The 27,595-nt window shown below is 52.7% G+C and overlaps 1 protein-coding gene across 7 annotated transcripts in view; it reads right to left on the minus strand.

Annotated features, from left to right (window-relative positions):
- Positions 1-3,528: 3,528 nt before the first annotated feature.
- Positions 3,529-27,595, minus strand: part of GSDME (gasdermin E) — a 376,936-nt gene continuing 352,869 nt past the window's right edge. For 6 of the 7 annotated variants that reach the window (XM_089315423.1, XM_089315422.1, XM_089315421.1 and 3 more), the window contains 7 exons: positions 21,900-22,071; positions 20,362-20,482; positions 12,685-12,849; positions 10,836-10,963; positions 9,128-9,332; positions 7,051-7,121; positions 3,529-4,825 (listed from right to left, as the gene is read on the minus strand). In XM_089315423.1, the coding sequence (XP_089171549.1) occupies positions 4,592-4,825; positions 7,051-7,121; positions 9,128-9,332; positions 10,836-10,963; positions 12,685-12,849; positions 20,362-20,482; positions 21,900-22,071 (1,096 nt within the window). In that variant the 3' untranslated portion in view covers positions 3,529-4,591. The remainder of the gene's footprint in view (positions 4,826-7,050; positions 7,122-9,127; positions 9,333-10,835; positions 10,964-12,684; positions 12,850-20,361; positions 20,483-21,899; positions 22,072-27,595) is intronic. The other variant, XM_002713826.6, reaches the window with a different exon arrangement.

Below are 27,595 nucleotides of genomic sequence, written 5' to 3' on the forward strand. Positions count from 1 at the left end.
ACAGTGTGGACCAAACAGTGGCCCACAGTTTATTCTGACCGCTTCTCAGTCACCGGCCAATAGTGCAGCGGTGTCATGCATCTGAATTGTCTCCACATGGAAAGTTGTTCAAAGGAGAATTTTTTCCTCCGCTAGCTTTTACTCTTTTCTAACAGCACAAACTGAGCGTATCTAAATTTAAGAGAAATGCTGCTTTAGCAAGAGGTAGAGTATCAAATGATTTATTGCTTGTAAAATGGCTTCTCTCCTCCTCCCCTCACCATGAAAATCCCCGGAAGTAGTACAGAAGTGGAAAGGTCTGCCGGCGCCACGGCTCACTAGGCTAATCCTCCGCCTTGCGGCGCCGGCACACCGGGTTCTAGTCCCGGTCGGGGCGCCGGATTCTGTCCTGGTTGCCCCTCTTCCAGGCCAGCTCTCTGCTGTGGCCAGGGAGTGCAGTGGAGGATGGCCCAAGTCCTTGGGCCCTGCACCCCATGGAAGACCAGGAGAAGCACCTGGCGCCTGCCGCAGCGCACCAGCCATGGCGGCCATTGGAGGGTGAACCAACGGCAAAAGGAAGCCCTAGCTCTCTGTCTCTCTCTCTCACTGTCCACTCTGCCTGTCAAAAAAAAAAAAAAAAAAAAAAAGTGGAAAGGTCTGATTTGATACCTTGGCAATAGTTGCCTCTACTGCACTTCAGCCACTAGCAAGCCAGGGATGGCAACATATAAATAGGATAGGCCGCACCTAAGTATTGACTTTCTTCAGCTCACTCAAGGTGGCTTGGGCACTTGAAGGAAGCCTAATGAACTGACGTAAGGAGATAAAAAGCTTAGCATTAAAACTCATTAGCCACAAATGACCAACCTGAAGCCAGAGTCCTTTCTCACTAGTGTACAGTTTCCCATCTTAGAGGGGAGAGGGTGGGCCATGGTATCATGGTATCTGCGGCATTGCAGACCTCAAGCTGGTTCCGGTAAACGCGGTCCACATGAGGAAAGTCTTGGTGTCCAGGAAGAACCATGCTGGATGCACAGCTCCTCCGCACCTCTACTTGAAACACAAGCAGACGCTGCTTTCCAGCCGGGAATCCTCTCTTGCAAAGAACCGCTGGCCGACTCCTGTTCCTGAGGTATCGCTGCATTTTTTTTTTTTTTTAAGCTGTGTGTTGGACTCTGTTGGTGGAATGAGCAGCAGGGAAAAGCAACAAGTGCTGTTTACTACCCTGCGCTCTGGGAGCACCTGGCCAGGCTGAGGCTCCAACCTGAAAATCCTGCTGTGGGAGCTCCTGGTTCTTCCTTTTCCCCCCACTTCATTTCCCTGTATTTTTCCCTTTCAACACAAACGCATGCTCTTTTTAACCTCTAGTCTTTGAAGTGATTGTAGAAAAGAATTTTTTTTTTTCCTAACGGAGGGAAAATACTTGTCAGCAATCTAAAAAGAAAGCTGATGAAGCCACTTAAGTTTCTGGTGGAAAGGTTTAAAAATAAAAATTAATTGCCACTGCTTTCCAAGTAATTCTGTCACTAGTTCCTGTATAAAAGAAATGTCACTGCTGTTCTTGTATAAATAGAATTTTCCTGCAGTACAATTAGTATTGACTTTTCACACATAAATCTCTTCACATATTTCCATATGCTGTCCAAAAAAACTAAAACGTTCCATCTGTGAGATTATATATTCCTGGTAAAATATTTTTGTATCGATAAGGAAATAAATATTTACTACTGGGAAAAATGTACTGCTTCATTTACAGGTAGAACTTTAAGGTTTAGAGAGATTTTACAGAGGACATCAGATTAGCTTTGGTAATTTCTATTAAGTGCTAATTAATACTTTGTAAAAAGTTCCTAATGTCACTCAGCTTTTACCACCTAAATACAACTGTCACTTGCCTCTCTTTCTGCAAGGAAACACTAGCCATTGTTTCCTCTGTCCCAGCCCAAGGGATTCGGTGGCCTCAAAGCTGGCAGTTCTCAAGGGAAGAATTTAGAAAGCAAGACCCGTGTGCCTGGATGACACGGGACACCATGCATGCTCCCAGACATGGGGACAGCCGTGTGGGTGGGCAGGACGGTGCACAGAGCCTCCGTGGAGCACAGGTCAGCCCTGAGCCTGCAGGTAGGGGGAGGGGGCCGTGGCTGTGCGTGGCAGCAGGAAGCCTCTCTGCAGAAGGGGTCCTTGGCAGCTTTTTCCCAAGCAAGCTTCCAGGGGGCCATGCCTCCCGCTTGGCTTGCTGGCCCACTGTGTTTCTATCACAGCAATCACACACCCAGAAGCTTGGGAGAAAGTGTAGCACGTGGTACCAGGCCAAAACCGCGGTGTCGGCCAAGGCCTGCCTTGTCTTGAGGGCTAGAGGAGAACCCACGGACTGCTCCTCTCCTGGCACTGGCCGCTCTGTCGTCATCCTCTCCTGCATTTTGTTTGCCCAAGTCTCTCCCCTCACTGGCCCTTCTGTCTTCTTCAAGGGACCACCCAGATAATCCAGGGTAATCTGCCCGTCCAAGGTCCATGACCTTAAAACATGGGCAAAGGCCCTTTCTGCCTTAGAGGGCCACTGTCGTGGTTCCCAGGACTAGGTCGTGGCCACCCCTGAGGGGCTATAAATGGCCCAAGCACTACCTAATGTCAGTGGTCCTGTCTGCACCAGGTATGAAAAGAGGGGTGCTACTCTGGGGATGTCCTTTTATTTACTGTTTCCAGGTGACCTGAGCTACTGCAACTTTTCAAACCTAACTGTGGAAACAGGTATTGTCTTGATCTTTTACTAGACGAAACTACAAGTTTAATGTTCTTAATTGGCTTTTATTTGCCATATTGAGCAGCCCTCAGATGGAGGACAGGTTTAGAGAAGTCTGAGGGCTGCGGTGTGGCCAGACAGCATCCACGGGCAGCAAAGGTCACTCCGGCCTTTGGTTATACTAAGTAAAGGTGCAGTTTCTTATGTAAATGAAGAAGTATTTTAAAAATGTGGTGATGAAACGTTTTGGAGGCGCGGGCACAGCCAGTGCTGCCTTGCTCACCACGTCCCTGTGTGGCCCAGCAGCAAGTAGAGGCTGGGAACACCCAAAGCCCCGCAGGGTAGCTTTCTGTAACAAGGCAGGGAGACAACTGCGCCATTAAAATGCCGGCGCCGGTAACTCAATCCCAGTCTCCCATATGGTTGTGGTTGAGCCATCACCTGCTTGCTCACAGAGGGTGCATGAGCAGGAAGGTGGATGGAAAACAGAGCAGTTGGGATTGGAACCAGGCACCCCAAGCTGCCCTACATGCCTGCCCCTCCACCGCTAGTTTTTAGAGCACAATCCAACACAGGAACTGGTCAGTCTCAGGGCAGTTGTGGAAATGGCCAAATTCCTTATAACCTAAATTTAATTTGCAAGATAATACATATTAAATTCTAACAGGAGTAGATGAAAATTTCCCTCTTCCTCATTCCCCAGCCTCTTAATTCTTCTAAAAACAGCTAAGCTTTCTTGTGAACACCTAAAAATTTCCCATGCATGTGTATATTATCTATTTTTGACTCAAGTAGATTCATATTGCACATTACAGTAGCAGTTTGTCCTTTATTTCATGAAACCAAAAACAGCATGTATTGTCTTAGTACATCTCCTTAACTTTTGCATATTTTTTTCCAATTTGTGGACAAGGTAAGTACTTACTCTCCCACAGCTGCTACAGTACACAACTATGATGTGCATTTGCATAAGGTTGAGTCTCCTTTTTAATAGAAGTGATGAAAGGTTTATTTGCTTTATTTCTTCCTTGCTAACATTCATTACAATCTGAAGAGAAGAAGGGGGGTAAATGGGTGGTGCTGAGTGACGTGCATCTTCAACTGCTGCTTCTGGTGCCCAGGGGATAATACAGAGCCTGGAGCCAGGGGCACCAGTGAGACATCCCCGGCTATTTATAGTAGAAAGGCATCAAGACCAACAACAAGCACAATATACAGTTTTCTGTGACAGAATATGCAGTATTTTACATAGAAATGCATGTATTCAAAATGCCTAGAAAATCAAAACATTGTTATGGACTGGGAATTACTATATTCCCCGAAATGTGGAAAGATCACATAAAACGTGTGTAGCTAAACCTCCCCGAGCAGGGGGCAGGGTTGTTATTTAATTTTTCTTGGTAAAGTACAATTCTGTTTAGCAGAGCAATATATATTCCCCAGTGGCATTTGCCGCTCAGCTTTCAATCACCAAATAACATGGAGCACATCCAAAACTTTGCCTCTTCTGTGAGGAGAAATTGGCTTCCCACAGCATTCACAATTGAAAATGAACTTTCAGATCCAAGTGTCAGGCCTCCTCCGCTTTTGTGTAACAAAGTGGAAAATGGAAGAAAACGGCAGACGGACCCAGTGTTCTGCAGGAGAGAGGTCTGAGCGGATGCCGCACCCTCCCCCGCCCAGTGCTCCAATCTACGTGGACGCCAGGCCGCAGCAGAGGAGGGCCTTGCTTGTGAAGAACAGTTTGAAGGGTACCCAGAGTGCAATGTTTCCTTTTCAGCATTTACCGTGCACCAGCAAACCTAAACCCCAAGGTAGCACCTTAACAACTGTGAAAGCACCCAGCCTCGGCCACACACCTATACCTGTAATTCACAAACACTGTCCCCCGAGGGCACAGAGTCCGCTCAGACTTATGTACAGGATCAGTGGGAAGACGTGAGGGTCCTTGAGGATGGCGCCGTGCACGGATGATTGCAGCCTCTGCAGGCTGATGTCGGCCAAGGCGAACAGGCGCTGTGCAACCTCAAACGTGTCCGTGTCCGTCAGAGGGGCCAGGGCCGGGTCTCCAAGGTCGGAGACCCCACCGTCAGACAGAGTGCGAAGCTGAAATGGCAGTCAAACGGATCTTCTTTCAGAATGGTGGATAACAGTGAACTTCCAGGTATGTTATGGGAAAAAAAAGTGGCTGCTCTTTAAATATGCCGCCCCCCCAACTCCCCCATAGCAGGAAAACCCTTACAATGCAATAAGGTAACACCTGAGCCAGGCATGATTTTATCTGATTTGCCTAAGCCTGTTACCCAGTTTACCCACTCTGAAAGGTCACACACCACGCAGGGTCTGTCTGGCTTTCGAGAACTCATCAGACTTAAAGATCACGGCATGCACTCCTCAAAGGCAGTGGCATTGTCCATTCCTTCCGCTAGGTTACTCTTCCCCCTCTGTGGTTTCCATAGGGACTGTCCGTCACTGCACCCCTGTCAGCTGACCCGCCACAGCAGGGGGTCCCACCCAATCCTCCCTCCCCCATGTCCCAGCCACAGTACTGCCTTCTGCGTTTCCCCTCACTACCCTCAACTGCTCCTAATAGCAGGGGCCTCATCCCCTAGAGACTGCCCCCAGCTCCATGGCCAAGTACTGAGCGCTATCCAGCTTCCCTCTGGAAAAATGCTTGGTGTACTGCAGTGAATGTCCCTACTGACTGCTATTCAGTCTTACCAGGCATGTTTGTGTATCTGATGCTGTTCTCAATCTGGCCACCAGACTAGGAGAGACAGGAATGCAGTAGACTGTGCCCTGTTCTAAGTAAGTCCCTTTAAAAAACCTGCGATGAGGGGCCAGGGTTATGGCATAGCAGATAAAGCCGCCTGCAATGCCCGCATCTCCTACGGGTGCCAGCCCACGTCCTGGCTGTTCTGCTTCCAATCCAGCTCCCTGCTACCTACATGAGACCTGGATGAACAACTTGCTTTGGCCTAGCAAAGCCTTGGACATGGTGGCCACCTGGGGAAGGAACCAGGAAATGGAAGATCTCGTTCTCTCTCTCCTTAAAAAGAAAGAAAAACCCTTGACACTTAAATCCCTATGGGAGGCAGGAGCCTCACTATGTTAAAAAGAGGTAGTGCAAATCTACAAGCCATAGTTTTCTTGTCTATGTTTAGCAGCCCCCCAAAAGGCAAATGAATGCCATTGTTTTGTGTGGAAGGAGGACGCCTCCCATTCTGGGACTCAGTGTGTGCCAACAGAGCAGAACTCGGGGCAAGGACACCAGCACCCCTGGCCAATCCAGAAAGAAGGTGACAACACAGTGTGAGCTTGCCGCGGGAGGAGCTGGCTCCTGGGGCCTTGGCAGGGTTTTCCTTCTCACTACTTCCTGAGTGCGGTCAATGAGCTGAGCTCTGAAAGCAGAGCCGTTGTCTCGCTCATCACTGCACACGGGTCAGACAGTGACTTGCATTGTTCCCGTCCCCACACTACAGCAGCCTGGACAGGCGTGCTGGCTCGCTTTCAAGCAGCTCTGACTTTGTGCAGTGGCTGCACGAAGAACACAGCACCCCTGGGGAAAGGTGCCTTCACTGGTGAAGGACATTAATCCCACTCCTTAGCAAGTCACCAGGCTGCAGTCTCCTGGCGCTGTTGCTACACACAGAAGCACCACCCCCATGGTCCTGCCCAGGCAGTCCACGCCGATTCCTACTCCCCATGTCTCAGAGCAGAGACCTGACCTCTGTTCTCTGGCCACAGTGCAGGCTGGCCTTGGCCCGTGTATGCTCTGTTCTCTTCCCCAGGCTCAGGATCACCTACTGAGGCTACAGGAGAGCAGCCTAGGGGCTCTTCTTTCTATAAGGGTGCTTCCAAAAGTTCATGAGGAAATGAAATCCAAAGATGTTTATTTGGCACAAAAAAACAAATTCATGTTTTGGATGTGTAATATGCAGTTTGCATACACTTTTGGAAGGATCCTTGTAGTAGTAGCCTGATTTGTAATTTAAAAACCAACAGCTTAACCTTACCTCTGGGGCTAAGCTTATCATTACCTACCTTAGTATAATGACATTTCCAGAGGGCACCCCGCCTCCCTGGGGAGTGGGGTGTGGAGCTGAATCAAAGCTGTCTAAGCCCAAAACTGCACCAGCCAGGAGGATGGTGGCAGGCTCCGTTCTCCAGGCAATGGGGCTGGGAGTCCTGGCCCTCAGTCCTCCCTGGCTGTTGGGGGGGCTGTGTGTCAGAACGTGTGTGAGACGCCCTGTCTGGCCCATCCTGAGGTGCTGCCGTGGCTGAGAAAGCTCCCGCTGTCCACCCCAGGGTCCCTCCAGGAGGCTCCTTACCAGGCGGCACAGCACAGGAACAATCTGCAGCTCACAGCAGGTGCCCAGCAGAGCAGCTGCATCTGGCATTTCTGCAGGAGGCAAGTCACTGTCAGACCAAGAAACCAACCAAAGGCCCCAGGAGCTTATGTTTGAGTCCTTCCCCCCAGCCAGGCAGTGGCCTTTGTGTGGGAACCGGGTCCCCAGGCTCTGTGTTTCACTAGAAGATATCCCTTGACATTCACTTCGCCGCTCTGCTTCTGAGCCAGCTCCTTGGTAACGCACCTAAGAAGGCCGCAGGAAATGGCTCAAATGCCTGGGTACCTGCTCTACCAGGATGGAGTTCTGGGCTCCTGCCTTTGGCCTGGCCCAGCCCTGGCTGTTGCAACCATATGGGGAGAGAGCCTGCAGATGGAAGATCTCCTTTTCTTTGTCACTCTGCCTTTCAAATAAAATTTTTAAAAATGAGTATTAGGGGTGAATGTTAGCCTAGTGGTTGAAACACCAGTTAAGACCCATGTGGAGGTTCCATACCCAGCTGTAGCTCCTGACTCCAGCTTCCTGCTAATGCAGTCTCTTGGGAAGCAATGATGATGGCTCAAATTAGGTCCCAGATACAGTTCCTAAAAGAAGCCCAATCCCTTGGGATACAAACTCTGAGCTTAAAGAAGCCTTAGAGAAGTAGAGCCGCCTGGGGAATCATCTGGCTGTGGGACCACTTGGGAATACATCTGACCGCCTGTCCATCAGCAACACTGTTTATAAAGGCAGTGCGCTGCAGAGGATTGGTCCAGGCACCTGCACACATGCCTGCTGCCGGGCTTGACGTCTCAACCATGGTGGGGGACACATTCCAGGAGATGCTTTAGAGTGGGGAGTTGGAGCTGACTATAGCTAAAGGCACCAGAAAGCCAAAAACTAGCTTTGGGGCCCAGCAATGCCTGTTTTCTGTTCCAGCGCTTTCCCTGGAGCCTAGGAGGGAAGTGCTATGCTGCCTAGGAGAAAAAGGTGTCCAGAAGGGCCCAGGGTTCACAGGAGCCTCATGTCTTGTGCCAACTCAGCTCCCTGGGGGCAGGACGCAGAGGACATGAACTGGGTCTGGGCTTGGGGAGAAAGGGACGGAGATGCATTCCCAGTGAGCCGTGTGAGTGCGCAACATCTCCATACCACTGACCCAGCCTATAGACAGAAACGTCCCCAGAAGTCCCAAGGTCATAAAGAAAAGGCCTCTCACGAGCTCAAGAACGCGGGCCTGAGCATGAGCCCCTGGCAGACTGAGACTGCCTAACAGTGACGCTGACCCTGGGAGGGAGGGCCACAGAGCACGCAGTCGTCAGCACAGAGCTGGGAGATGCATCCAGATTCTTCAGATACTCTTGGGCTTCTGTGATGCTGGGAGGAACCCTGAAGGTATGAGGGTACTTGGAAAAGTACATGGAGAAATGGAATTAAGTTTATTTTAGTGCAAAACATTTTGAAATCCATGCATACAAAGGATCTTGAAAAAACTATCTGGATTTCAATTTTCTTACATAAAAATAAACTTACCTTATAATTCCATTTCTCCATGCCCTTTCTGAAGCTCCTTTGTGTCAGAAGCTCAGCCCGACTGGGGCCCCTTGAAGGGAAGTCATGGGGACTGAGGGTACACTGGTGTGCCTCGTCCCTCCTGAGAAGAACAGGAAACCCAGCTTCCTCATGGAGGACGGCCACCTCCTGGGACCACAGACTTTCGGGACCTGGGTGGAAGCTGTGGAGCCACAGCCCTGCCTCCCAGCCTGGGCTGCCTACAGGAGGAGAGGATGCCATCTGGAAGGGTCATGGCAGAGCATGGCTGCCGATGACTCCTGTGAGGTGAAGGCTCGAGGTGGCCCCCTGGGGCAGGAGGAAGAAGGTTCCCAGTGCAGGTGGCAGGCTGGCACCAGCGAGCCTGCTGCAGGTTCAAGGCCCTGGCCTCCCTGCACTGGGAAGGAGGGGCCTGCAGGCAGCAGACCCTCTGGGACTGTCACTCCTGCCCCCCAGGGCTGTGTACTCAACACCAGCAGGATATCAAAGCTCCAGCAGCGATGCCCACAGCCTCGCCCCCCTGCTTCCATACCTGCCAGCGCGCTGACCAAGAAGTGGGCTGTGGCAAAGAGCTGCGGGTCGCTGACCTCACCGCCGGCGCCGGGACTCCCGCCCTGGATCCTGCACCCCACCAGGCTCAGGAAGGCCTCCAGGTGCTGCTGCTGCGGGGGCTTCAGCTCCGCCACCAGCGACTGCGTCCCCAGTGGGGGCCAGAGGCTGCCGATCACACCGTCGCACTGCGGGGCGGGGACAGGAGGCGGTGAGGGCAGAGGCCACGTCCCATCAGGCAAGCACCTGCCGCCACGCCACACTCCTTTCCACTCAAGGAGATGGTGAGCCGAGCCCCGACCATGCACACTGCTCTGTCACAGGACAGCAGGGAATGCTGGGTCACCAGCGACCAGGAACAAGTGGTTAGACAGAGAACCCAAGAGGGGACATAAATCATCACCCTTTTGTGGCTCCTCAAGCTTTGAAAACAGCCCCGGTGGGGCCCCTGGGGCCTGCTGAGGGACGGGCAGCCTGCTGGCCCTGTCCTCCACATCTGACAGGCCCTCCCTGCAGGGTGCTGGCCTGACATTTGCCTCCAGGAAGGAGCTATTCTAGGAAGTAACGTCAGCATCTGGGTTCCTGGGGTGGTGGACGTGAGCCGCTGCAGGGGCCAGCCCTGCCGGCTAAGCTGTCTTAGCGCTGTCTAATTTCAGGAGGCCAACGTAATACCAACACCTTCCTGAGACACTATAAAGCAGTAGCTCAATGATTCACACCCTGCCAAAACAGAAAACATGAAAGGCGGGGTCTGGGCATCCGGCATAGGGGTCAAGACATCACCTAGAACATCGGAATCCCATATCAGAGGTCCTGCATTCTCTCTCCTGACAGCAGCTTCCTCCTAACGTGCACCCTGCAGGGCAGCGTGGATGGCTCAAGTACCTGAGTCCTTGTCACCTTTACGGGAAACCTTGGGCTGAGTTAAGGGCTCCTGGCTTCAGACTGGCCCAGTCCTGGCCACCACAGGTATCTGGGGAGTGAGCCAGCTGGTGGGAGAGCTTTGTCTGTGTCTCTATCTCTGCCTTTCAAAAAAAAAGTAAAATGTTTTTAAAGATGAAAAGCAAAACAGGAGAGCCTGTGTATCTCTCTGTTCTAGACTTGGACTCAGCCACACCGTCCCTTGGCCCAGCAAAATCCATGTCCAACCGCAACCTGAAAATAGGCCTTTATTTGGAGTAAGAGGTGATCGTCGTAGAGTGAGTGGGCTACAAGCCCCTGGCGGCTTTACTCCTCCGACACCCACCCCTGCCCCAACTCCAGTGCTTGGCACCCTGGTAAGAGATGGTGAAGGAGAAGGCCTAGGGGCACAGAGAGATTGGAGTGCTGGGGCTGCAGAGGCTGGAGGAGACGAGCGAGGGTCCTCCCCGGAGGGACCCCAGTGCTGCAAGCACTAGACTGCAGACCCCTAGCCCGCAGAGCCTCAAGAGACCCCATCTCTGTTGTGAGGTCAGTGGAACTAACTTGGCACAGCAGCCCCGGGACACACATACCACGCTCTGCTCCTGATGCTACCTTTGATGGCAGCTACCTTCTGCACTTAGGAGAGCCCGCCCCCATGAGTAAGAAACAGACAAGATTTTGAGTCTGCGGGATGTGGGACAACTTCCTGCAGCTCCAAGCCACGTCCTAGGGGGTCGAGCGCGTTCACGCATCCAGGAAACCCGGGCGAGCCTCGGCTCTGGCCTCACCACTTGTTCCAGGGCAACCAGCAGCTCTTCGTCCAGTAGCACCGTGTGCAGCAGGCCGCACAAGGCCGTCCGTCGCTGTGCTGGCAGCGCCACGAAGGGGTGGAAATTCCTCTCCAGGAGCAGAGTGGCTGTGGAGAGAGCACGCCCAGGCTGGTGGCTGCTGTGCACGGCTCGCGGCGGCACAGGGTGACAGCCCTGCTCGCCGTCTTCGATGGTTCCAGCAGTGCACTCGGGTTTCAGACACCACTTGCATGGGTTTCAGAAACCAAACCGTGACTGGGAGGAGAGGGGGAGGGAGTGAAATGAGGGAAGCGAGCCTGGTTTGTGTCTCAGGCTTCCTCTTTTCTGATGACTCACCCAACAGTAATAAAGCCCAGTTATTATCTGGAAAAGGCACTTGGATTCCCCTTTAGCAGGATTCTGCAGAGGCACAGCAAGGCTGAATGACCAGACCCAGGCCGGTACTTTGACGGGGCTGGCAGCCTCACAGCCTCCACGCTGCGTCAGTCCTCCGGCCTTTTCCTGTAACGCGTCACAGACTTTTTCTGCGCTCATATTCAGGGGGCTGGCCCCCAACCTTCCCAGCATGCACAGCTCTCTCCCACTCTCACCCTCTCCCGGCATCCTCAGAGGTGTCACTCACATCCTGGGCAGGGGGCCTGGGGCCCTCTGAAGATCGGCCAAAAGCCTCTAGGACACAGCCCAGGGGAGGTTTTGTCTAAAGACGTGATGTGACGCAGCACCACCCCCAGACAGGCTGCACACCTACACGTGAGCAGGATGTCTGTGTGTGCGGCGAGCCCAGCGAGTGGTTGCAGGAGGCCCCGCTGGAACACAGCACCCAGGAACCAACATGCTCAGAACCACCCTAGAAACTGCTGGGTCTGAAGACAGGAGCCAGCCGGGGGAGGCTGGGCCCCCAGGGCGCAAAGCCCAGGCCAGCGGCTACCTCCTGCTGGGGGCACCCATGAGAAAGGACATGGCGGTACGAAGCCTGCATCTTTACCTCCCTGTGTGTGGCTCCAGGCTGCGGGGCCTCAGCTGCAGAGACTGAAACCCACCGCAACATCGAGTAACCTGCAGCCTGGGACGCAAGGAGGTGAGGCTGGGAAAGCCTTGTCTTCATGTTGGGTCTTCACTGCCATTTCTTGCAATGCCGACTGTTCACAACAGGGCGGGTGCAAGAACATCAGAACTGCTGATGACCACCAATGCCCGACTCTGCCTCCTTCTGACCTCCGAGCCACGGCTGACGCCAGCTGTTCCCAGCTCTTTTCCTTACACTTTTACCTAGTGCTCGCTTCTTGTCTTCCTGGCTCACCTCCTTCTCCGCCTGAGACCCGACCCAGCTTTCTAGACACAGCACATGGAGGGCAGCAAAAGGAGAGGTTACAGGCCTGCCACGGGCGCTGCCCCCTTTGCCGCAGCCCACGCGGGGCACACAGCCTCCAGGGAGCACCTGGCGGTGCTGACGAAGCACTGCTGGTCCTGGCAGTGAAGCCTGGCATGGAATGGACCCGGTGCCAAGCTCGGGCTCAGCATCCTCACTGCTGCTGGGCTGTCCTCAGCAGTAAAGCCAAGGGGGCTTGTACGGCTACAAGCCCCCAACTGCTCCACTCCTCCATCTCCCACCCCTGCCCTGCCAAGGGTCTTTCTCTTGACGCTGTGCTCAAAGCATGGCGCCCAAGGGTCTGGGGTTCCCTAGGAGCCAACTAAGGAGAGTTCGGAGGAGTAGACGGGACTTGGAGGCACATCCTCTCCCCGTGGTGTCACCCAGCGGCCACGTCACCTCTTGGGGTATAGGGTTCAATGAGCCATCGGCTGGCCGTGCCTCGCCCGGCCGCAGTACCTTGTTGCAGAACATGTAAAGGCCCGCCCTGGGGAGACGCGCCATGGCCGGCATCCGGTACGTCCACGGAGGCAGACTCTCGGAAGGCCGGGAGGTCCAGGTAGACAGGGTCCACGCGGCTCTCGTGCTCGAAGCCACCATGCTTCCCGCGCAGGAGGCAGAACTCTGCAGAGCAGGAGAAAAGGACAAGCCAGGCCCGGGCTCAGCCGGCAGCTTCCCCCAACTCGGGGCGGGGCGGAAGACCAGCCACCTTGTTCCCCATAACCCGCTTCCCACGTGTGCTGTGCTGCTGCAGCACACACCCAGCCGCATCCTCCAAGTGCAGAAGAAACGGCTCTTCTCCACCTAAGGGTCCCAGTGCGCAGCCTCTGAGCAGGCGGGAAGCAGTCTCCCACAAACCAGAACTACTCGCTTCTCCTACTCAAACAAACCAGCTCTAGACAGACAAAACCTGCTGTGGACGGAACAACTGGGAAACAGGTCCAGCGGTAGTATTAAGGAACTGTGGTCGATGTATTTAGGTACACAAGTAGTAATACTGCTGTCTGTTGAAGGGGTCTTTATTTATCAGCAGAATAATACACACCATGAAAAAGAAGCCGCTCGGGTTGGGCATCTGGCATGTGCTGAAGACACGGCTTGGGACACCTGCCTTCCCTATCAGAGCACCTCGTTCAAGCCCCAGCTCCACTCCCAAGTCCAGCTCCCTGCTAGTGTGCGTCCTGGCAGTAGCTGAGTCCCTGCCTTCTCATGGGAGATGGAGCCCGAGCTCCCAGCCTCTGGGTGCTTGGAGAAGGTTACCAGATGATAGGAGCTTTCTCCCTCTGCTTCTCAAAGTACATTTTTAATAGAAACTGTTGATTTCCACAGTTACACAAATGAATTTCACAAACATTACATTGAGTGAGAAAAGGCAGACACAAAAGAATACATTCTGTAAGGATCTATTAATACGGAGGCAAAGCTACTCGTCAGAAGGCCTTCATTGGAATGCTGTTTTGTATTTATAGATTAAACTATCTGATGTCTAAGATTTGCTTCAAAATTCTGCAGTGGGAATGGAGGGTGGAGTGAAATCACGGAAACATGAGCCACTCGCTTGTTAGCAAGGCTGCGGCTCCAGAGTTCATGGGAAATGTGTATTTCAAAAAAAATGCATGGATTCCAACATTTCTTGAACCAGAATAGCCTTTTTTTTATTTGACAGGTAGAGTTATACACAGTGAGAGAGAAAAAGAGAAAGGTTTTCCTTCCGTTGGTTCACTCCCCAAATGGTTGCTACAGCTGGCGCTGAGCCGATCCAAAGCCAGGAGCTTCCTCCTGGTCTCCCATGCAGGTGCAGGGCCCAAGCACCTGGGCCATCCTCCACTGCCCTCCTGGGCCACAGCAGAGAGCTGGACTGGAAGAGGAGCAACCTGGACTAGAACTCAGCACCCATATGGAATGCCGGCGCTGCAGGTGGAGGATTAGCCAAGTGAGCCACAGCTCCGGACTCTAGCCTTATTTTTTATTCTCATTTTCCATGGACCTTCCGAAGGACCCTCCCATACTTCTGAACATGTGTGAGATTTTCTATGATAAACAGGATATTCTTCATAGGAAGTTTCCTTAAACACTTTGAGAGCCCAGCTAAAGGCCAGAAATCTAAATTTTCTTGTGTCCTGGGCTAAGCAGAAGCAACAAACTCAAGAACCAGGGTTCTCTCTCTGCTTCCATTTGGTAATTGAACGCTATCGTGGCTAAGCCTCGTACCTGCGTGAAACGTGGAGGCCCAGCACCAGCAGCTGTCTTCGTGTGCTTGGGCACTGATGCCAGCCGTGGAGAGGGAACAGCTGTCTGAGGCCAAGGAGAGCCGCCTTCACTGGCCCACGCATGCAGCCCAGCTCACTTAGAGCCAGGGCACCCCAGCTCCTCCGCCCTGTGCACCTGGCACTCTGACAGAGTGGACACAGCACCCAGGTGGTCACTCAGCTCCCCAAGCACAGAGGTCGTGACCACGCCCACAGCCTCCAGTCCTGCCAGGAGCACTGTGGGCTCCCAAAACCACGTGGAACCCACTGGTATCCCTGGAGTCCCTAGCACCAACATCACTCCTGAGACACACCCTAGATGGGCTCAGACACTTCTTTGTTCTTCTCTCTCCATCCCCGATCACCCAGCAAACACACAGTGACCCCTGCCCTGTCCCAGGCCCTGTGCTAGCAGCCTACACCTAACAGGAACACAACCCAGACCGTGGCCACGGGAAGGCGTGAGCAGGGACGGCAGCGAACCCAGGGTGGAACTGGGGGGTGGGGGGAGGGGGAAGAGTTACTGAAGTCAGAATGGCCAGGAGAGGGGAGCGGGAATAGCTTTCTTGCTGCCCCTCCAGGGTTCATGGCCAAAGTCAGACACGAGAAAAGCATACACTTTTATGGGATATGACAAGGGAGCCAGAAGAAAATGATGATGCGAAGGCATGGCTGAACTTGAGAACATCCAGGCCAGGTTTGGTGACGAGTGTGGCACTGCACAGAGGGGACAGAGGGCGGGAGCCAGCGATCAGCAGCAGGGGCCCCACAAGGCCTCCTGGTAGAGACGCAGCTCTGTAGCCTTGGTCTCCGGAAAGAAGGACACTCCTTTCCTCCACCCACAGGGGCTCCTCTCTCCCAGGAGCGTCTGAGCCCTGCTTCTACCGTTGTTTCCAATGCCTTTAAGACAGGCAGGCTTCGGGCAGAGGTCAAGACGTTGGGTGGGATGCCCACGTCCCGCACGGCAGGGCCTGCGTTCAAGCCCCAGCTCTGATGCCAGCTCCAGCTTCCTGTTAATGCACACCCTGGGAGGCAGCAGTGATGGCTCAAGTCCCTGGGTGATGGCAAGACCACCACCCTGGAGGGCGAGCCCAGTGACACCACTGAGAATGTCAAGGCGAAGATCCCCCCTCTCCCCCCAAGACCAGAGAGATTGAGCTTTGCAGGCAAGCAGCTGGAAGATGGACGCACCCTGTCTGACTACAGCATCCAGAAAGAGTCCACTCTGCACTTGGTCCTGTGCCTGAGGAGAGGGAGAGATGTCCAAGTTCCCTCTCTCAAGCTTTCAACAAATTCCACTGCACTTCTCTTTCCTTCAGTAAAGTTCTTGCATTCCCAAACACACACAGAGAGACAGGGAGAGGGGGAGAGAGAGGGAGAGGGAGAGGGGAAGAGAGAGAGAGAGAGAGAGAGAGAGAGAGAGAGAAAGATGGAGCTTCTGGCTTCAGCCTGGCCCAGCCCTGGCTATTGTGGCCATTTGGGGAGTGAATAAGCACATGGGTGCCTTCTCCATCTCTCATATAAATACAATTTTTTAAAAGATTAAGGCGCTGGTGCTGTGGTATAGCAGCTAAAGCCGCCGCCTGGAGTGCTGGCATCCCATATGGGCACCGGTTCAAGTCCCAGCTGCCCCTCTTCTGATCCAGCTCTCTGCTATGACCTGGGAAAGCAGCAGAAGATGAACCAAGTCCTTGGGCCCCTGCACCCGCCTGGGAGACCCGGAAGAAGCTCCTGGCTCCTGGCTTCAGATCAGCCTAGCTTTGGCCGCTGCGGCAAACTGGGGAGGGAGCCAACGGATGGAAAACCTCTCTCTGCCTCTCCTTCTTTCTCTGTATAACTCTTTCAAGAAATAAATCTTAAAAAAAAAAAAAACTAAAGCTCTTAAACACACATTTTGGGGTTGTGCGTGCTACAGCCCACGCTGGTGAAGGAGAACCAGAAGAGCCTTGTTAGTCAAGCAGCATGTGAGCAGCTGCTGTCAGTCAGCTGGGCAGAGAGCACTCCAGAGAGGAGGGCTGGCTGGGGCCTCGGGCACAAGAGAGGGAGGCGCAGCCCCAGACAGGGGGTAACTGAGGGGACCTCACTGGGTCGGAAATGAGAGGGAAGGCTGGGGACACACACCAGGGTGGCCCAAAACGTGCTTCCAGGGGCTGGCTTTGTCCTTGAGACAAAGGGAGCCCCAGACAGCACTTGAGCAGGGTCAGCTGCCTGGAGAGAGGCGTGCAGGCTCCAGGAGCATGATGGGAAGCCCCAGCCAAGGGGCACTGCATGGGCAGCTCACAGTGAAAGGGATGGGGCCAAGGCTCAGCATACAGAAGTGCATGGCAAAGTTCAAGGTACCCAAAGGATGCTTCCAATTGGCCCTCAGCTTAGCCAGATGGGGGCTGTTGGCCAGGGACCACAGCTGGGATGGCTAGGAGCCCCCCCACCATGGGGGAGGCATGAGGGTCAGACTCCTGCCTATGTTTCAAAAGATAAGCAGGAGCCCCACCCAGGAGAGCAGAGAGGGAGCGGCAGCCTCTTCTGGGGGCCCCACAGGGGTCTGTTTATGAAGCTGACCCACAGAAACATAGATAGACAAAGGAGGAAGAGAAAGCAGAACTGGCTTCCGAACCAGGCGGTGGGTGACAGGCAGGAGCCTGGGCCAGGTGGGGGCGGGGTTGGGGGAAAGGATTCCCAGGGCACCTCTTGTCTGCAGCGAGGAGAGGAGTTTATTTTCAAAGACAGCGGCAGGCAGGGGAGATAAAAGGCTTGGAATTGAAATGCGAACAGGGAGCTGAGCCAGAAAGGCAATGCATCCTTCTGAGAAGAGAGTGGCCCCCTAGGAGCCACAGGCCACCCCAGTAGGGCAGGGAGGGCAGGGCAAGGCAGGGTAGGGTGGGGTAGGGTTGCCTGCTGGCTGGAACCAACAGCCAGGAGCTCAGAGGGCAGCCAGCGCCCAGCACCCCCCCCCAGTCACCCCAAGGGGCCTCAGAGTGCTCTTGGCACCCTCAAGCACCAGGCACCTTCTCCAAAGGTTTAGGGCCATGACACACCACTACTCACAGTGGCAAGACACAATAGGTGTGGGGCTGTGGCATAGTGGGTAGAGCCACCACCTGTAGTACCAGCATCCCATATGGGCACCAGTTCAAGTCCCAGCTGCTCCATTTCTGATCCAGCTCTCTGCTATGGCCTGGGATAGCAGGAGATGGCCCAAGTCCTTGGGTCCCTGCACCCGCGTGGGAGACCAGGAAGAAGCTCCTGGCTTCGGATCAGTGCAGCTCCAGCTATTGAAGCCACCTGGGGAGAGAACCATCGGATGGAAGACCTCTCTCTGCCTCTGCTTCTCTGTAACTGCCTTTAAAATAAAATAAATCTTAAAAACAGGTGTTGACAGGCCGGCGCCATGGCTCACTTGGCTAATCCTCTGCCTGCGGCGCCAGCACCACAGGTTCTAGTCCGATTGGGGTGCTGGGTACTAGTCCCAGTTGCTCCTCTTCCAGTCCAGCTCTCTGCTGTGGCCCAGGAGGGCAGTGGAGGATGGCCCAAGTGCTTGGGCCCTGTACCTACCTGGGAGACCGGGAGGAAGTACCCGACTCCTGCCTTTGGATCAGCGCAGCGCTGGCCGTAGCAGCCATTAGGGGAGTGAACCAACGGAAGGAAGACCTTTCTAACTCTGCCTGGCAAAAAAAAAAAAAAGATGTTGACAGATCAAGCAAACGTGACAAACATTCACACTGGAGCACAAGTCAGCTCCTAAAAAAGGAAGGAAACCCTGTCACTTGGGACAACGTGGGACAATCGGGAGGACATGACCCCAAGAGAAACAGCCACGCACAGTACAGCCTCACGCACAGGTGTGATCGCAAACAAGGAAGCATCCAGAACAGCGGGGCTGGGAAGAAGTTTCTGTTCTGAGTGAGCGCCAGGAGCCTGACCAACAGAGCGGGGGCGACTGTTCAGAACGCTGTGTGCTAAGCCAAGGTTTGGGTCAACCCAAGCACCCAGCAGCAGAGGAACAGACAAAGCAAACATGGCGCGGCCACACGATGGAATACTACTCGGCTGTGAAGGGGGAGGGAATCCTGCGGCTTCAGACAACAGACACATCTGGAGGGCGGAATACCACGCATGGTGTCACAGGAGGAGAGGCGCGAGCCCTGGCTGGGCAGAGTTCCGATGCGACAGGAGCAGTCAGTTCTGCTGTTCCCGGTACACTACAGGGATGACCGTGAACAAAAAGGCATCATGTATTTCCAGACAGCTACAAGAGAGGTTTTGGAATGTTCTCAGCATATAGACACCATAAGCACACGAGGTGACAGACATGCTAATTACCTTGATTTGGTCAGCATGTAATATATATATGTGTGTGGATAAATAAGTGTGTATAACTTTGAAGTTTCAATAGGAAATAACGTTTACTTGAAATTTGCTATGCGCATAGATCTCAAGCATCCTCACACCCACCCACCCCCACACACACACACACACTGGAATGTGGGAGGACAGGCGTGCTAACTGGCTTGATGTGGTACTTGTTTCACAATGTCTACGTATATCAGGTTGTACACCTTGAACACGTCTAATTTTTGTCAACGATGCCTCAGTAAGACTGGAGCATGGGGGAAGGGACACAATAACCTTGGCCAGGCCGCAGGGGATGGCCAAGGGCAGGGCCGCAGCCACACAGGGCCTTCGATAACAGCGTTCACCACAGCCGATCCCAGAGACTACAGGGATCATCATCAGAAAATCATCGTCACCAAAGTGTCCAAGATGACGCGGATTTGGTACCCTTGGTGTTTCAGCATACCTAACCCACCTCCCTGCGCCAGTTCCTTAAAACTGACAGCTCCTGCTTACGTGGCTCGGCTCAGTCGTTTCTCCCCTGGAGACGCAGGGGGCTGGGCGGCTGACTGCCTGTGCCTCGCTGCCTCGCTGCCTTGCTGAGCTGGAGAAGGGGCCTCATCAGGGCGCCCCGCACTGGGCTCAGTGAGCACAGAAGCTCCTTCTGGGCGACTTGCTCATCTTTACCCAGCTTGCCCAGACACAAACGGGAGAAGGACCAAGACAGCCACGCACAAGGGCATGGCGGGTTTTTAGACCGGCAGTGTCCCACTGCTGCAGGATAAACAGCACAGTACCCTCCTTGCCAGCTCCAGGACCGTCCTGGGCCCGGCCACCCCCTGCCCTGCCCCTCCGCCCCCAAGGCACACCCCCACCTCACACACCGCTCATCATTCGGATGCGAACCCCAGACACATTTTCCCTTCACCCGTGAAATCTTACTATACGTCTCTACGAGATGAAGTGGTTCTTCTCATCAACACAACCGTAACGTGGTGAGCACACCCACGCAGGAAGCAGCCACATCCCGCTCCCAGGCCAGCACCCCGAGAGCATCCGAGGCGAGCGGACGTTTGCTCAACTAACACCCTTGTTTCCCCAGGACCTTAAGGACCACACACTTGTGACTAGCAGAGGGAGGTCATGGTCAGCATTTCTGGCGTGGGCGTGGAGAGGGAAGGGAGGAAGCCACAGCGATGACACCACCATTAACAGCTAAGGCAGAGTCATGCAGAGCTGATGCAGAGCTGATGCGGTGCCAGGAGCCCCGCACGCTGCCTCCGATTCCATCCTTGTCCTAAGCTACAGCTCTGCATGATGACCTCATGGGGGCCGCGGTGGGCTGGGGTGGGGGGGTCTCTGACCATAGAGCCCATGCTACAAGAAGCTCACCCCACTCCTGGGCAGCCCCCGCCAAAGCCACTTGTCCAGGGGGCCAGGTCCCCAGCTCTCTGACACCTCGGGCCTCTCTCCCCCATGACGCCCAGCAGGAGTAGGGGACCCTCCCAAGGGGGTGCCACAGGGGAACACGTCGGGCCCCGGAGCAGGCACTCACCAAACTGGCCATCCAGTCTCACGTAGAGCTCGATGACGCCGTAGGCGATGGTGGTGGCAGTGGGGATCTCCAGCACCACGTTGCTGTCCTTGACAACGTTCCCGTCCTCCGAGGCCGACACCTGCGGGCGAGAGCACATGGCTCCCACCTGGACACACAGAGGCTGCGCAAACATCCTTGGCGCCGAGTAAGAAGGCGAAGCCAGCATAGCCGGGAGTGTTTAGTGCTGCTGAGTGGCATCGTGGGGAGTCAGTCGCCCAGGTTCCCTGGCAAACGGCCAAGCTGGTGGCGCAAAGGCAAGAAGGCAGAGGACAGGATACAGTGGAACTACACAACCGAATAAAGACCATAACCCAGAGAGGGGCTTCGAGAATCACACTGAGAGCCTGCTAGGAATCCAAAACTGCACCCGAGCTCCACTGAGCTCTGGGAGACCCGGCTTCAGCCTGGCCCTGCCCTGGGCCACTGCAGCCATCTGGGGAGTGCACCAGTGGGTGGAAGACCGCCTTCTCTCTGTCACTCCGCCTTTCAAATAAAATAAAAACAAGTCTAAAAATAGGAGAAAGAGGCCTGGCCGGGAGAATGCGGCTGGGAGACAGGACCCATGCTGCTCAGACAGCACCCAGTGCTCATCCACACAGGGACAGCCAGGGGGGTGGGGAAGAGGCCCACGGGAGGGGAAGCAGGCCCCGATAAGGGTGCATGGGGAATGTTGGGAGCCAGGTACCCAGTCTGTCTCCACTCACAAACACGAGCCCACGGGAGAGCACGATGAGAATTTTGCTTTATCAACTTGATCCTGGTCCAAGAAGTGACAGCCGGCCTCCTGACCCCAGTGGGCGGTGACCGTGGGCAAGGCCAGCCTGAGTCACCTCCCATCGGACACCACCTCTAACTCTCTCCGGACGCAAACATCCATCCAGGGGGCTGGACACCCCGGAGAACCCCAAAGAGTTGATCTCAGAACAGATGAGGCCACCACGGCGAGCCAGACCAGCACACACATTGGGAGGGTGATGGCCGATTCCGCTGGCCCCGGCATCAGGCTGCTAAGACTGGCTAAGGCTGAATCTGGAAGAATTTTCTTATTCATAGAGCTCTTCAGCTGCCCCAACCCAATCCACAAAGGATCCGAAGGCCCAATCCCAAAGCAACCATGCAGAGAGCTAAGGCCCTCTAGGTTCCCTTGTGCTCATGTATTCCGGTAGGGAATGGCGTGAGCCAGGAGGGCCTGGCCAGTCCAAGTGTCCTGGTGGTCCCTGCCTTGGCCAGGTAGGGACAAGCGCTGTCGGCCCCCACCCCAGCACTCTCACCTCCGAGGCTGCAGCAAATCAGATGGAAGCCCACAGCCGGCGGCAACGGGAGGAGAGAGACAAGCCAGGACAGCGCTGGCAGCCGGCGCCCCCCGCACTTCAGTAACGCGACCCATAAACTCCCGCTCACCGCAGCCGGTCTGAGCCGGCCTTGGAGTCAGGGTTGAAGCCGCCGCCCCCCACTCCCAGGCGGCCCTGCCCCGGTGGCGGCAGCCGCGCGCGCACCTGCACCGTCTTGGTGTGGATCCCCAGGGCGCCACCGCACGACTCCTCCATCTGCACGTGCTCGGAGATCACGCATTTCTGTGTCGTCACAATCTTCTGCGTCAGCACGCACAGGACCTCGCCCCGCCTCTCCAGCAGGTACCGGAGCAGAGGGTGGCTCCGCTTTATCGTCCTGGAAAAGGGAGGTACCCTTGAGGGTCCCGGAGCCTTTGGGGGTGGGAGGGGGTGGATGGACCCGGGGTGCAGTTCCTCCTCCAGCAACAGGGGACAAGCAGATGCCGCGCAAGTCACCCGGAGAGGCAGAAGCCAGCCTTTCCCGGGGTCTCCTCACAGCTGCCAGGGCCGGGGAGCAGGTCAGCCAAGGAGGTGGGAACCACAGTCGTCGGCTGCAGCCCTGGGCACTGGGCTGGACCATCTAACCAGAGCACAGCACAGCCCTGGCCCAGGGACTACAGGATTGTTGCGGGGGATGGAGGCCAGCAGCTTCTCACAGAAGACGGGGGGCCAGGCTGGAGCTACACGCACGGAGGAGGAGATGAGATCCGAACCACACAGGACCTTCTTCACCTGCCTGTGCAGGGGGGTGTGCAAACTCTTAGAAAGGGCCTCATCCATTTCACAGATGGAGAAACTGAGGCCAGCTCCCTGCTAATGCACCTGGGAAAGCAGCAGAAGACAGCCCAAGCACCTGGGCTCCTGCCACTTACCTGGGAGTTCCAAATGGAGCTCCAGGCTCCTGGCATAGGCCAGGCCCAGCTCCGGTCACTGAGACCATTTGGGGAGTGAACTAGTGGATTGAAGATCGATCTCTCTCTCTCTTTCAAATAAATTAAAAATATCTTTTGGTTAAAAAAGTAAATGCTATGTTATATCTATTTTGCCACAACTTAAAAAGGCTGCCCAGGGACTCCACGTCCAGGAAGGAATGAGGGCACAAATGAACCGATGGAAGCAATGCCTGCTGCACGCAGCTGCTTCCGTGTTAGCTGGGTGCCAGGCAGCGTGCCAAGCAGGGTTAGGTGCTACAGCAACGCTGGCCGGCTCCAGGCATCTTCCCGTGCCCGGCTTCCCGGGGACTGTGGGCCACTTGCTTGTGTGGGAGCTGATTTCTCCCTTCATTGCCTCGCTGAAAAACCTTCGTGACCACTGCATCCCATCTCAGCTGCTCACCAGGCTGGGAGTCCAATGCCATCTGCCCCTGCTCCCCGCCCACCTCACCTTCCAAGCTTCTCTCTGTGCCTCCAACACACGCAGGCCCATGCCACGACCTTGGTGCCACATCCCCTGTCACAACCTGTTTTGCATCCGTCACCTCCCTGGAGAAGCACTCCCTGCACACACACTGCACCGAGCGGCCGTCACATTGCGAGACCGCTTCTCGTCAGGGAATATTCCCAGAGGATTTCCTCCAGCTCAGTCCTTCATCTGCTCTTACATTGCTGCTGCTTCCATCCAGGACATAAATCCCACACAGTAGGGACTGTGCGGACTTGTTTATTTCACAGTTCAGGGCTGGATCAGCACCCAGCACATAAGAAGAGCTCAATCAATATTTTTAGCATGACAGCACACTGTAGACCATATGGTCCTAACAGCTGCACAGTACACATCTTTTTCATCAGCACACAGAATATTCTCTAGGACAGACCATGCATTAGGCCATAAAACAAATCAATAAATTCATACAAGTTGAAACCATATCATGGATTGTTTCTCACCACAATGGAATAAAATTAGAAGTCGACAACAAAAGAAACTCTAGAAATTACACATATATGTGGAGGCAGAGCAACAGGTTCCTGAATAAACAATGGGCCATGTAAGAGGGGCTGGTGCTATGGTACAGCACGTTGAGCTACCATGTGATGCCAGCATCCCATAACAGGGTGCTGGTTCAAGTCCCGGCTGCTCTACTTCTGACCCAGCTCCCTACTAATGCACCTGGAAAAGCGGTGGAGGATGGCCCAAGTACTTGGGGCCCTTCCATCCACATGAGAGACCCAAATGGAGTTCCCGACTCCTGGTCTCAGCCTGGCCCAGACCTGGCCATTGTGGTCATTTGGAGAGTGAACCAGCAGACAGAAGATCTCTCTCTCTTTCTCTCTCTCTGCCTCTCTCCCTTCTCTCTATAAATAAAACTCTACCTTTCAAATAAATATTTTTTTAAAAAAAATGCCTCCTTGAATTAGTCAAAAGCTAACTGAATCAACCTAAATTGAGTCAACGGAAGACTGGATAAAGAAATTATGGGATATATACTCTATGGAATACTATACAGGAGTGAAAAAAAACATGAAAAATCCAGTCATTTACAACAAAATGGAGGAATCTGGAAAACATCACGCTTAGTAAAATAAACCAGTCCCAAAGGGACGAATATCATGTGTTCTCCCTGATCCGTGACAACTAATAGAGTATCTAAAAGGAAACTTGAAGAAGTGAAATTGACACTATGAGAAGCAATGATTTGAACAGCCCTTGTCTTGACTGTCAAGGAACAGTTTATTATCTTTTTTATTATTTTTTATTTCTACTTAATATTATTGGTCAGACTCTTTACTTAACATAAAATTATTCATAGGTGTATAAATCCAATTGAAAATAGATCCCAGTAAAAAATAAGAGAGGGCGGAACTGTTCCATTCAGCACACATTCCCACGGACTTACCCCTAAGAGTAAAGCTAAAAACTTCCCATGGGACTCCAAATCCCATTAAGCTGGGTGGTACTAATTCCATCTTACATGTTAAAGTGATCATATTAAGTATGTAATTGATCATCTAAGTGTCAAAGTGATCACATAAGTAAGACCAAATGTCTGATAATAACAATAGAATTTAAAAGGATAGAGTGTTCCAACATGTGAAGCAGTCCACATAGCAGACTTATAGAATGACAAACGCCCTAAACAGCACTCTGACCTCAAAATCAGCCCTTAAAACATTTTGATCTGGCTGAAAAGCCCATGAGAGCATTTCTGGCATGGAAACCCTAGACACTGTGGCAAAAAATGATCTACATGAAGGATCTCTGTGAGACCCCAGTGAAAGGAGGGGCTGTCAAAGAAGGTTGTACTTTTCTCTGAAGGGTGGAGAGAACTTTCTCTTTGCTTATGGCCCTGTCTAAATACTGAGAGTGTGTGGATTCAAAAAGCTTCCATAGCCTTAGCAGCTCATGTCAAGAGCCTTGGGTGGATCCGGCGCCACGGTTCACTTGGCTAATCCTCCACCTGCGGTGCCGGTACCCCGGGTTCTAGTGCTGGTTAGGGTGCCGGGTTCTAGTCCTGGTTGCTCCTCTTCCAGTCTAGCTCTCTGCTGTGGCCAGGGAGTGCAGTGGAGGATGGCCCAAGTGCTTGGGCCCTGCACCCACATGGGAGACCAGGAGGAAGCACCTGGCTCCTGGCTTCATATTGGCGCAGTGCACCAGCCATGACAGCCATTTGGGGGGCGAACCAACGGAAGGAAGACCTTTCTCTGTCTCTCTCTCACTGTCTAAATCTGCCTATCAAAAAAAAAAAAAAGAGCCTTGGGTGATCACTGACATCATAAATAAGGGTGTCAATTGTTAAATCAACAACAGGAGTCACTGTGTACTTGCTCCCCATGTAGGACCTCTGTCCTTAATGAGTTGTACCATGTGAATTAACAGTAAAACTTGTCTTCAAACAGTACTTCATACTTTGTGTGTCTGTGTGCGTGCAATCTGTTGAAATCTTTACTTAGCATAGAGTTGATCTTCTGTACATAAAGTCAATTAAAAATGAATGTTAAAGAAGAATGGGATGGGAGAGGGAGGAGATGGGACGGGAGTAGGGGTGGGAGGGCGGGTATGGGGGGAAGAAGCGCTATTCCTAAAGCTGTGCCTATGAAATTTGTATTCATTAAATAAAAGCTTTCTCCAAAAAAAGAAAGATCACAGCAGCAGAAATAAATTAAATAAAAACAAAAACAATACAAAAGGTCAATAAATGAAGGTTTAGTTTCTTGGAAGGAGAAACAATATCAAAAAACCCTTAGACTAATTCAGAAAAAAGTGAAGACAAATTAAATCAGATCTGAAAAAAAAAAGAGATGTTACAACTGATACCTCAGAAATACAAAGGGCCATCAGGGACTATTATGAATACAAGTATATGCCAACAAATTGGAAAACCTAGAATAAATGGATAAATTTATATACATATCCCACGTAGCAAAACTGAACCACGAAGACATAAAAAACCTGAACAGACCAATGAGGAGGAATGAGATCAGATTAATACTCAAAAGTCTTCCAGCTAAGAAAAGCCAACGGCCAGATGGCCTCACTGCTGGATTCTACAAAATTTCTCAAGGAGAAGCAACACAGTTCTTCCCAACCCTGAAAGGCAGGAACCTTACAATCCATTCCACGAGGTCAGCATTACCTGGATTCCAAAACCAGACAAGGGTACAACAAAAAAAGAAAACCGTAGATCAATATCCCTGAAAATAGATGCAAAAATTAAAATGCTGGCAAATCCAATCGAACACCATATAAAAAAAAATCACACATTTTGATCAAGTGAGATTTGTCCTAGGGATGCAGGGATGGTTCAACATTGGCAAATTAGTAAACATAATGTATCAACAGATTGAAAAAGAAAAATCATTTGATCATTACAACAGATGTACAAAAAGCATTCAATAAAATGCAACATTCATTCATAGTAACAACTTTAACAAGTAAGGTATGAAAGGAATGCACTTCATCATAATGAAAGCTAGCTATGGCAAACCCACAGCTGATAGCACACTGAATGGGGGAAAGCTGAGCATTTCCACTAAGATCTGAACCAGACAGTAATGCCCACTCCCACTGCTCTTAAAGTACAGTACTGGAACTTTCAGCCAGAGCTATGAGGCAAGAGGAAGAAACAACAGACATAAATAAGAGGAGGAAGCCAAAATGATCCCTGTTTGTATATGACATTGTTTGGTATAAAGAGAAACCAAGACACGACTGAAATTCATAAATGAATTCTGTAGAACTGCAGGGTACAAAATCAATACACAAAAATCAGTAGCATTTTTATGCATCAATAATGAATCTCTGAGAAAAAAATTATAAGAATAATCCCATTCACTATAGCTACCAAACTAAAATACCTGGGGCGAGCGTCATGGCATAATGGGTTAAGCTATGGTGTGCGATGCCAGCATCACTTACTGGAGTGCCAATGAGACCCAGGTACTCCACTTTCGATGAAGCTTTCTGCTAATGCACCAAATGCTTGAGCCCTGCCTCTCTTACGGGAGACCAGGATGGAGTTCTTGGCTCCTGACTTCAGCCTGGCCCAGCCCTGGCTGTCCAAGCCATTTGGGGAAAGAACCAGCATGTCAAAGACTCTGTGTGTGTGTGTGTGTGTGTGTGTGTGTGTGTGTGTAAGAGAAGGAAGGGGGAGGAGGGAGACCCCTCCCTCCCTGTCACTCTGCCTTTCAAATTTATTTGAAAAAAAAAATTTAAAGATTTATTTATTTGAAAATCAGAGTTAAACAGAAAGAATCAGAGGCAGAGAGAGGGAGAAAGAGGTCTTCCATCTGCTGGTTCACTCCTCAATTGGACTCAACGGCCAGAGCTACACTGATCTGAAGCCAGGAGCTTCTACTAGGTCTCCCACGTGGGTGCAGGGGCCTAAGGACTTGGGCCATCTTCCATTGATTTCCCAGGCCATTGCA

Source organism: Oryctolagus cuniculus, chromosome 16 (genome assembly GCF_051225735.1).
Source record: "Oryctolagus cuniculus isolate XC-2025 breed Fujian yellow rabbit chromosome 16, ASM5122573v1, whole genome shotgun sequence".
Taxonomy (NCBI): domain Eukaryota; kingdom Metazoa; phylum Chordata; class Mammalia; order Lagomorpha; family Leporidae; genus Oryctolagus; species Oryctolagus cuniculus.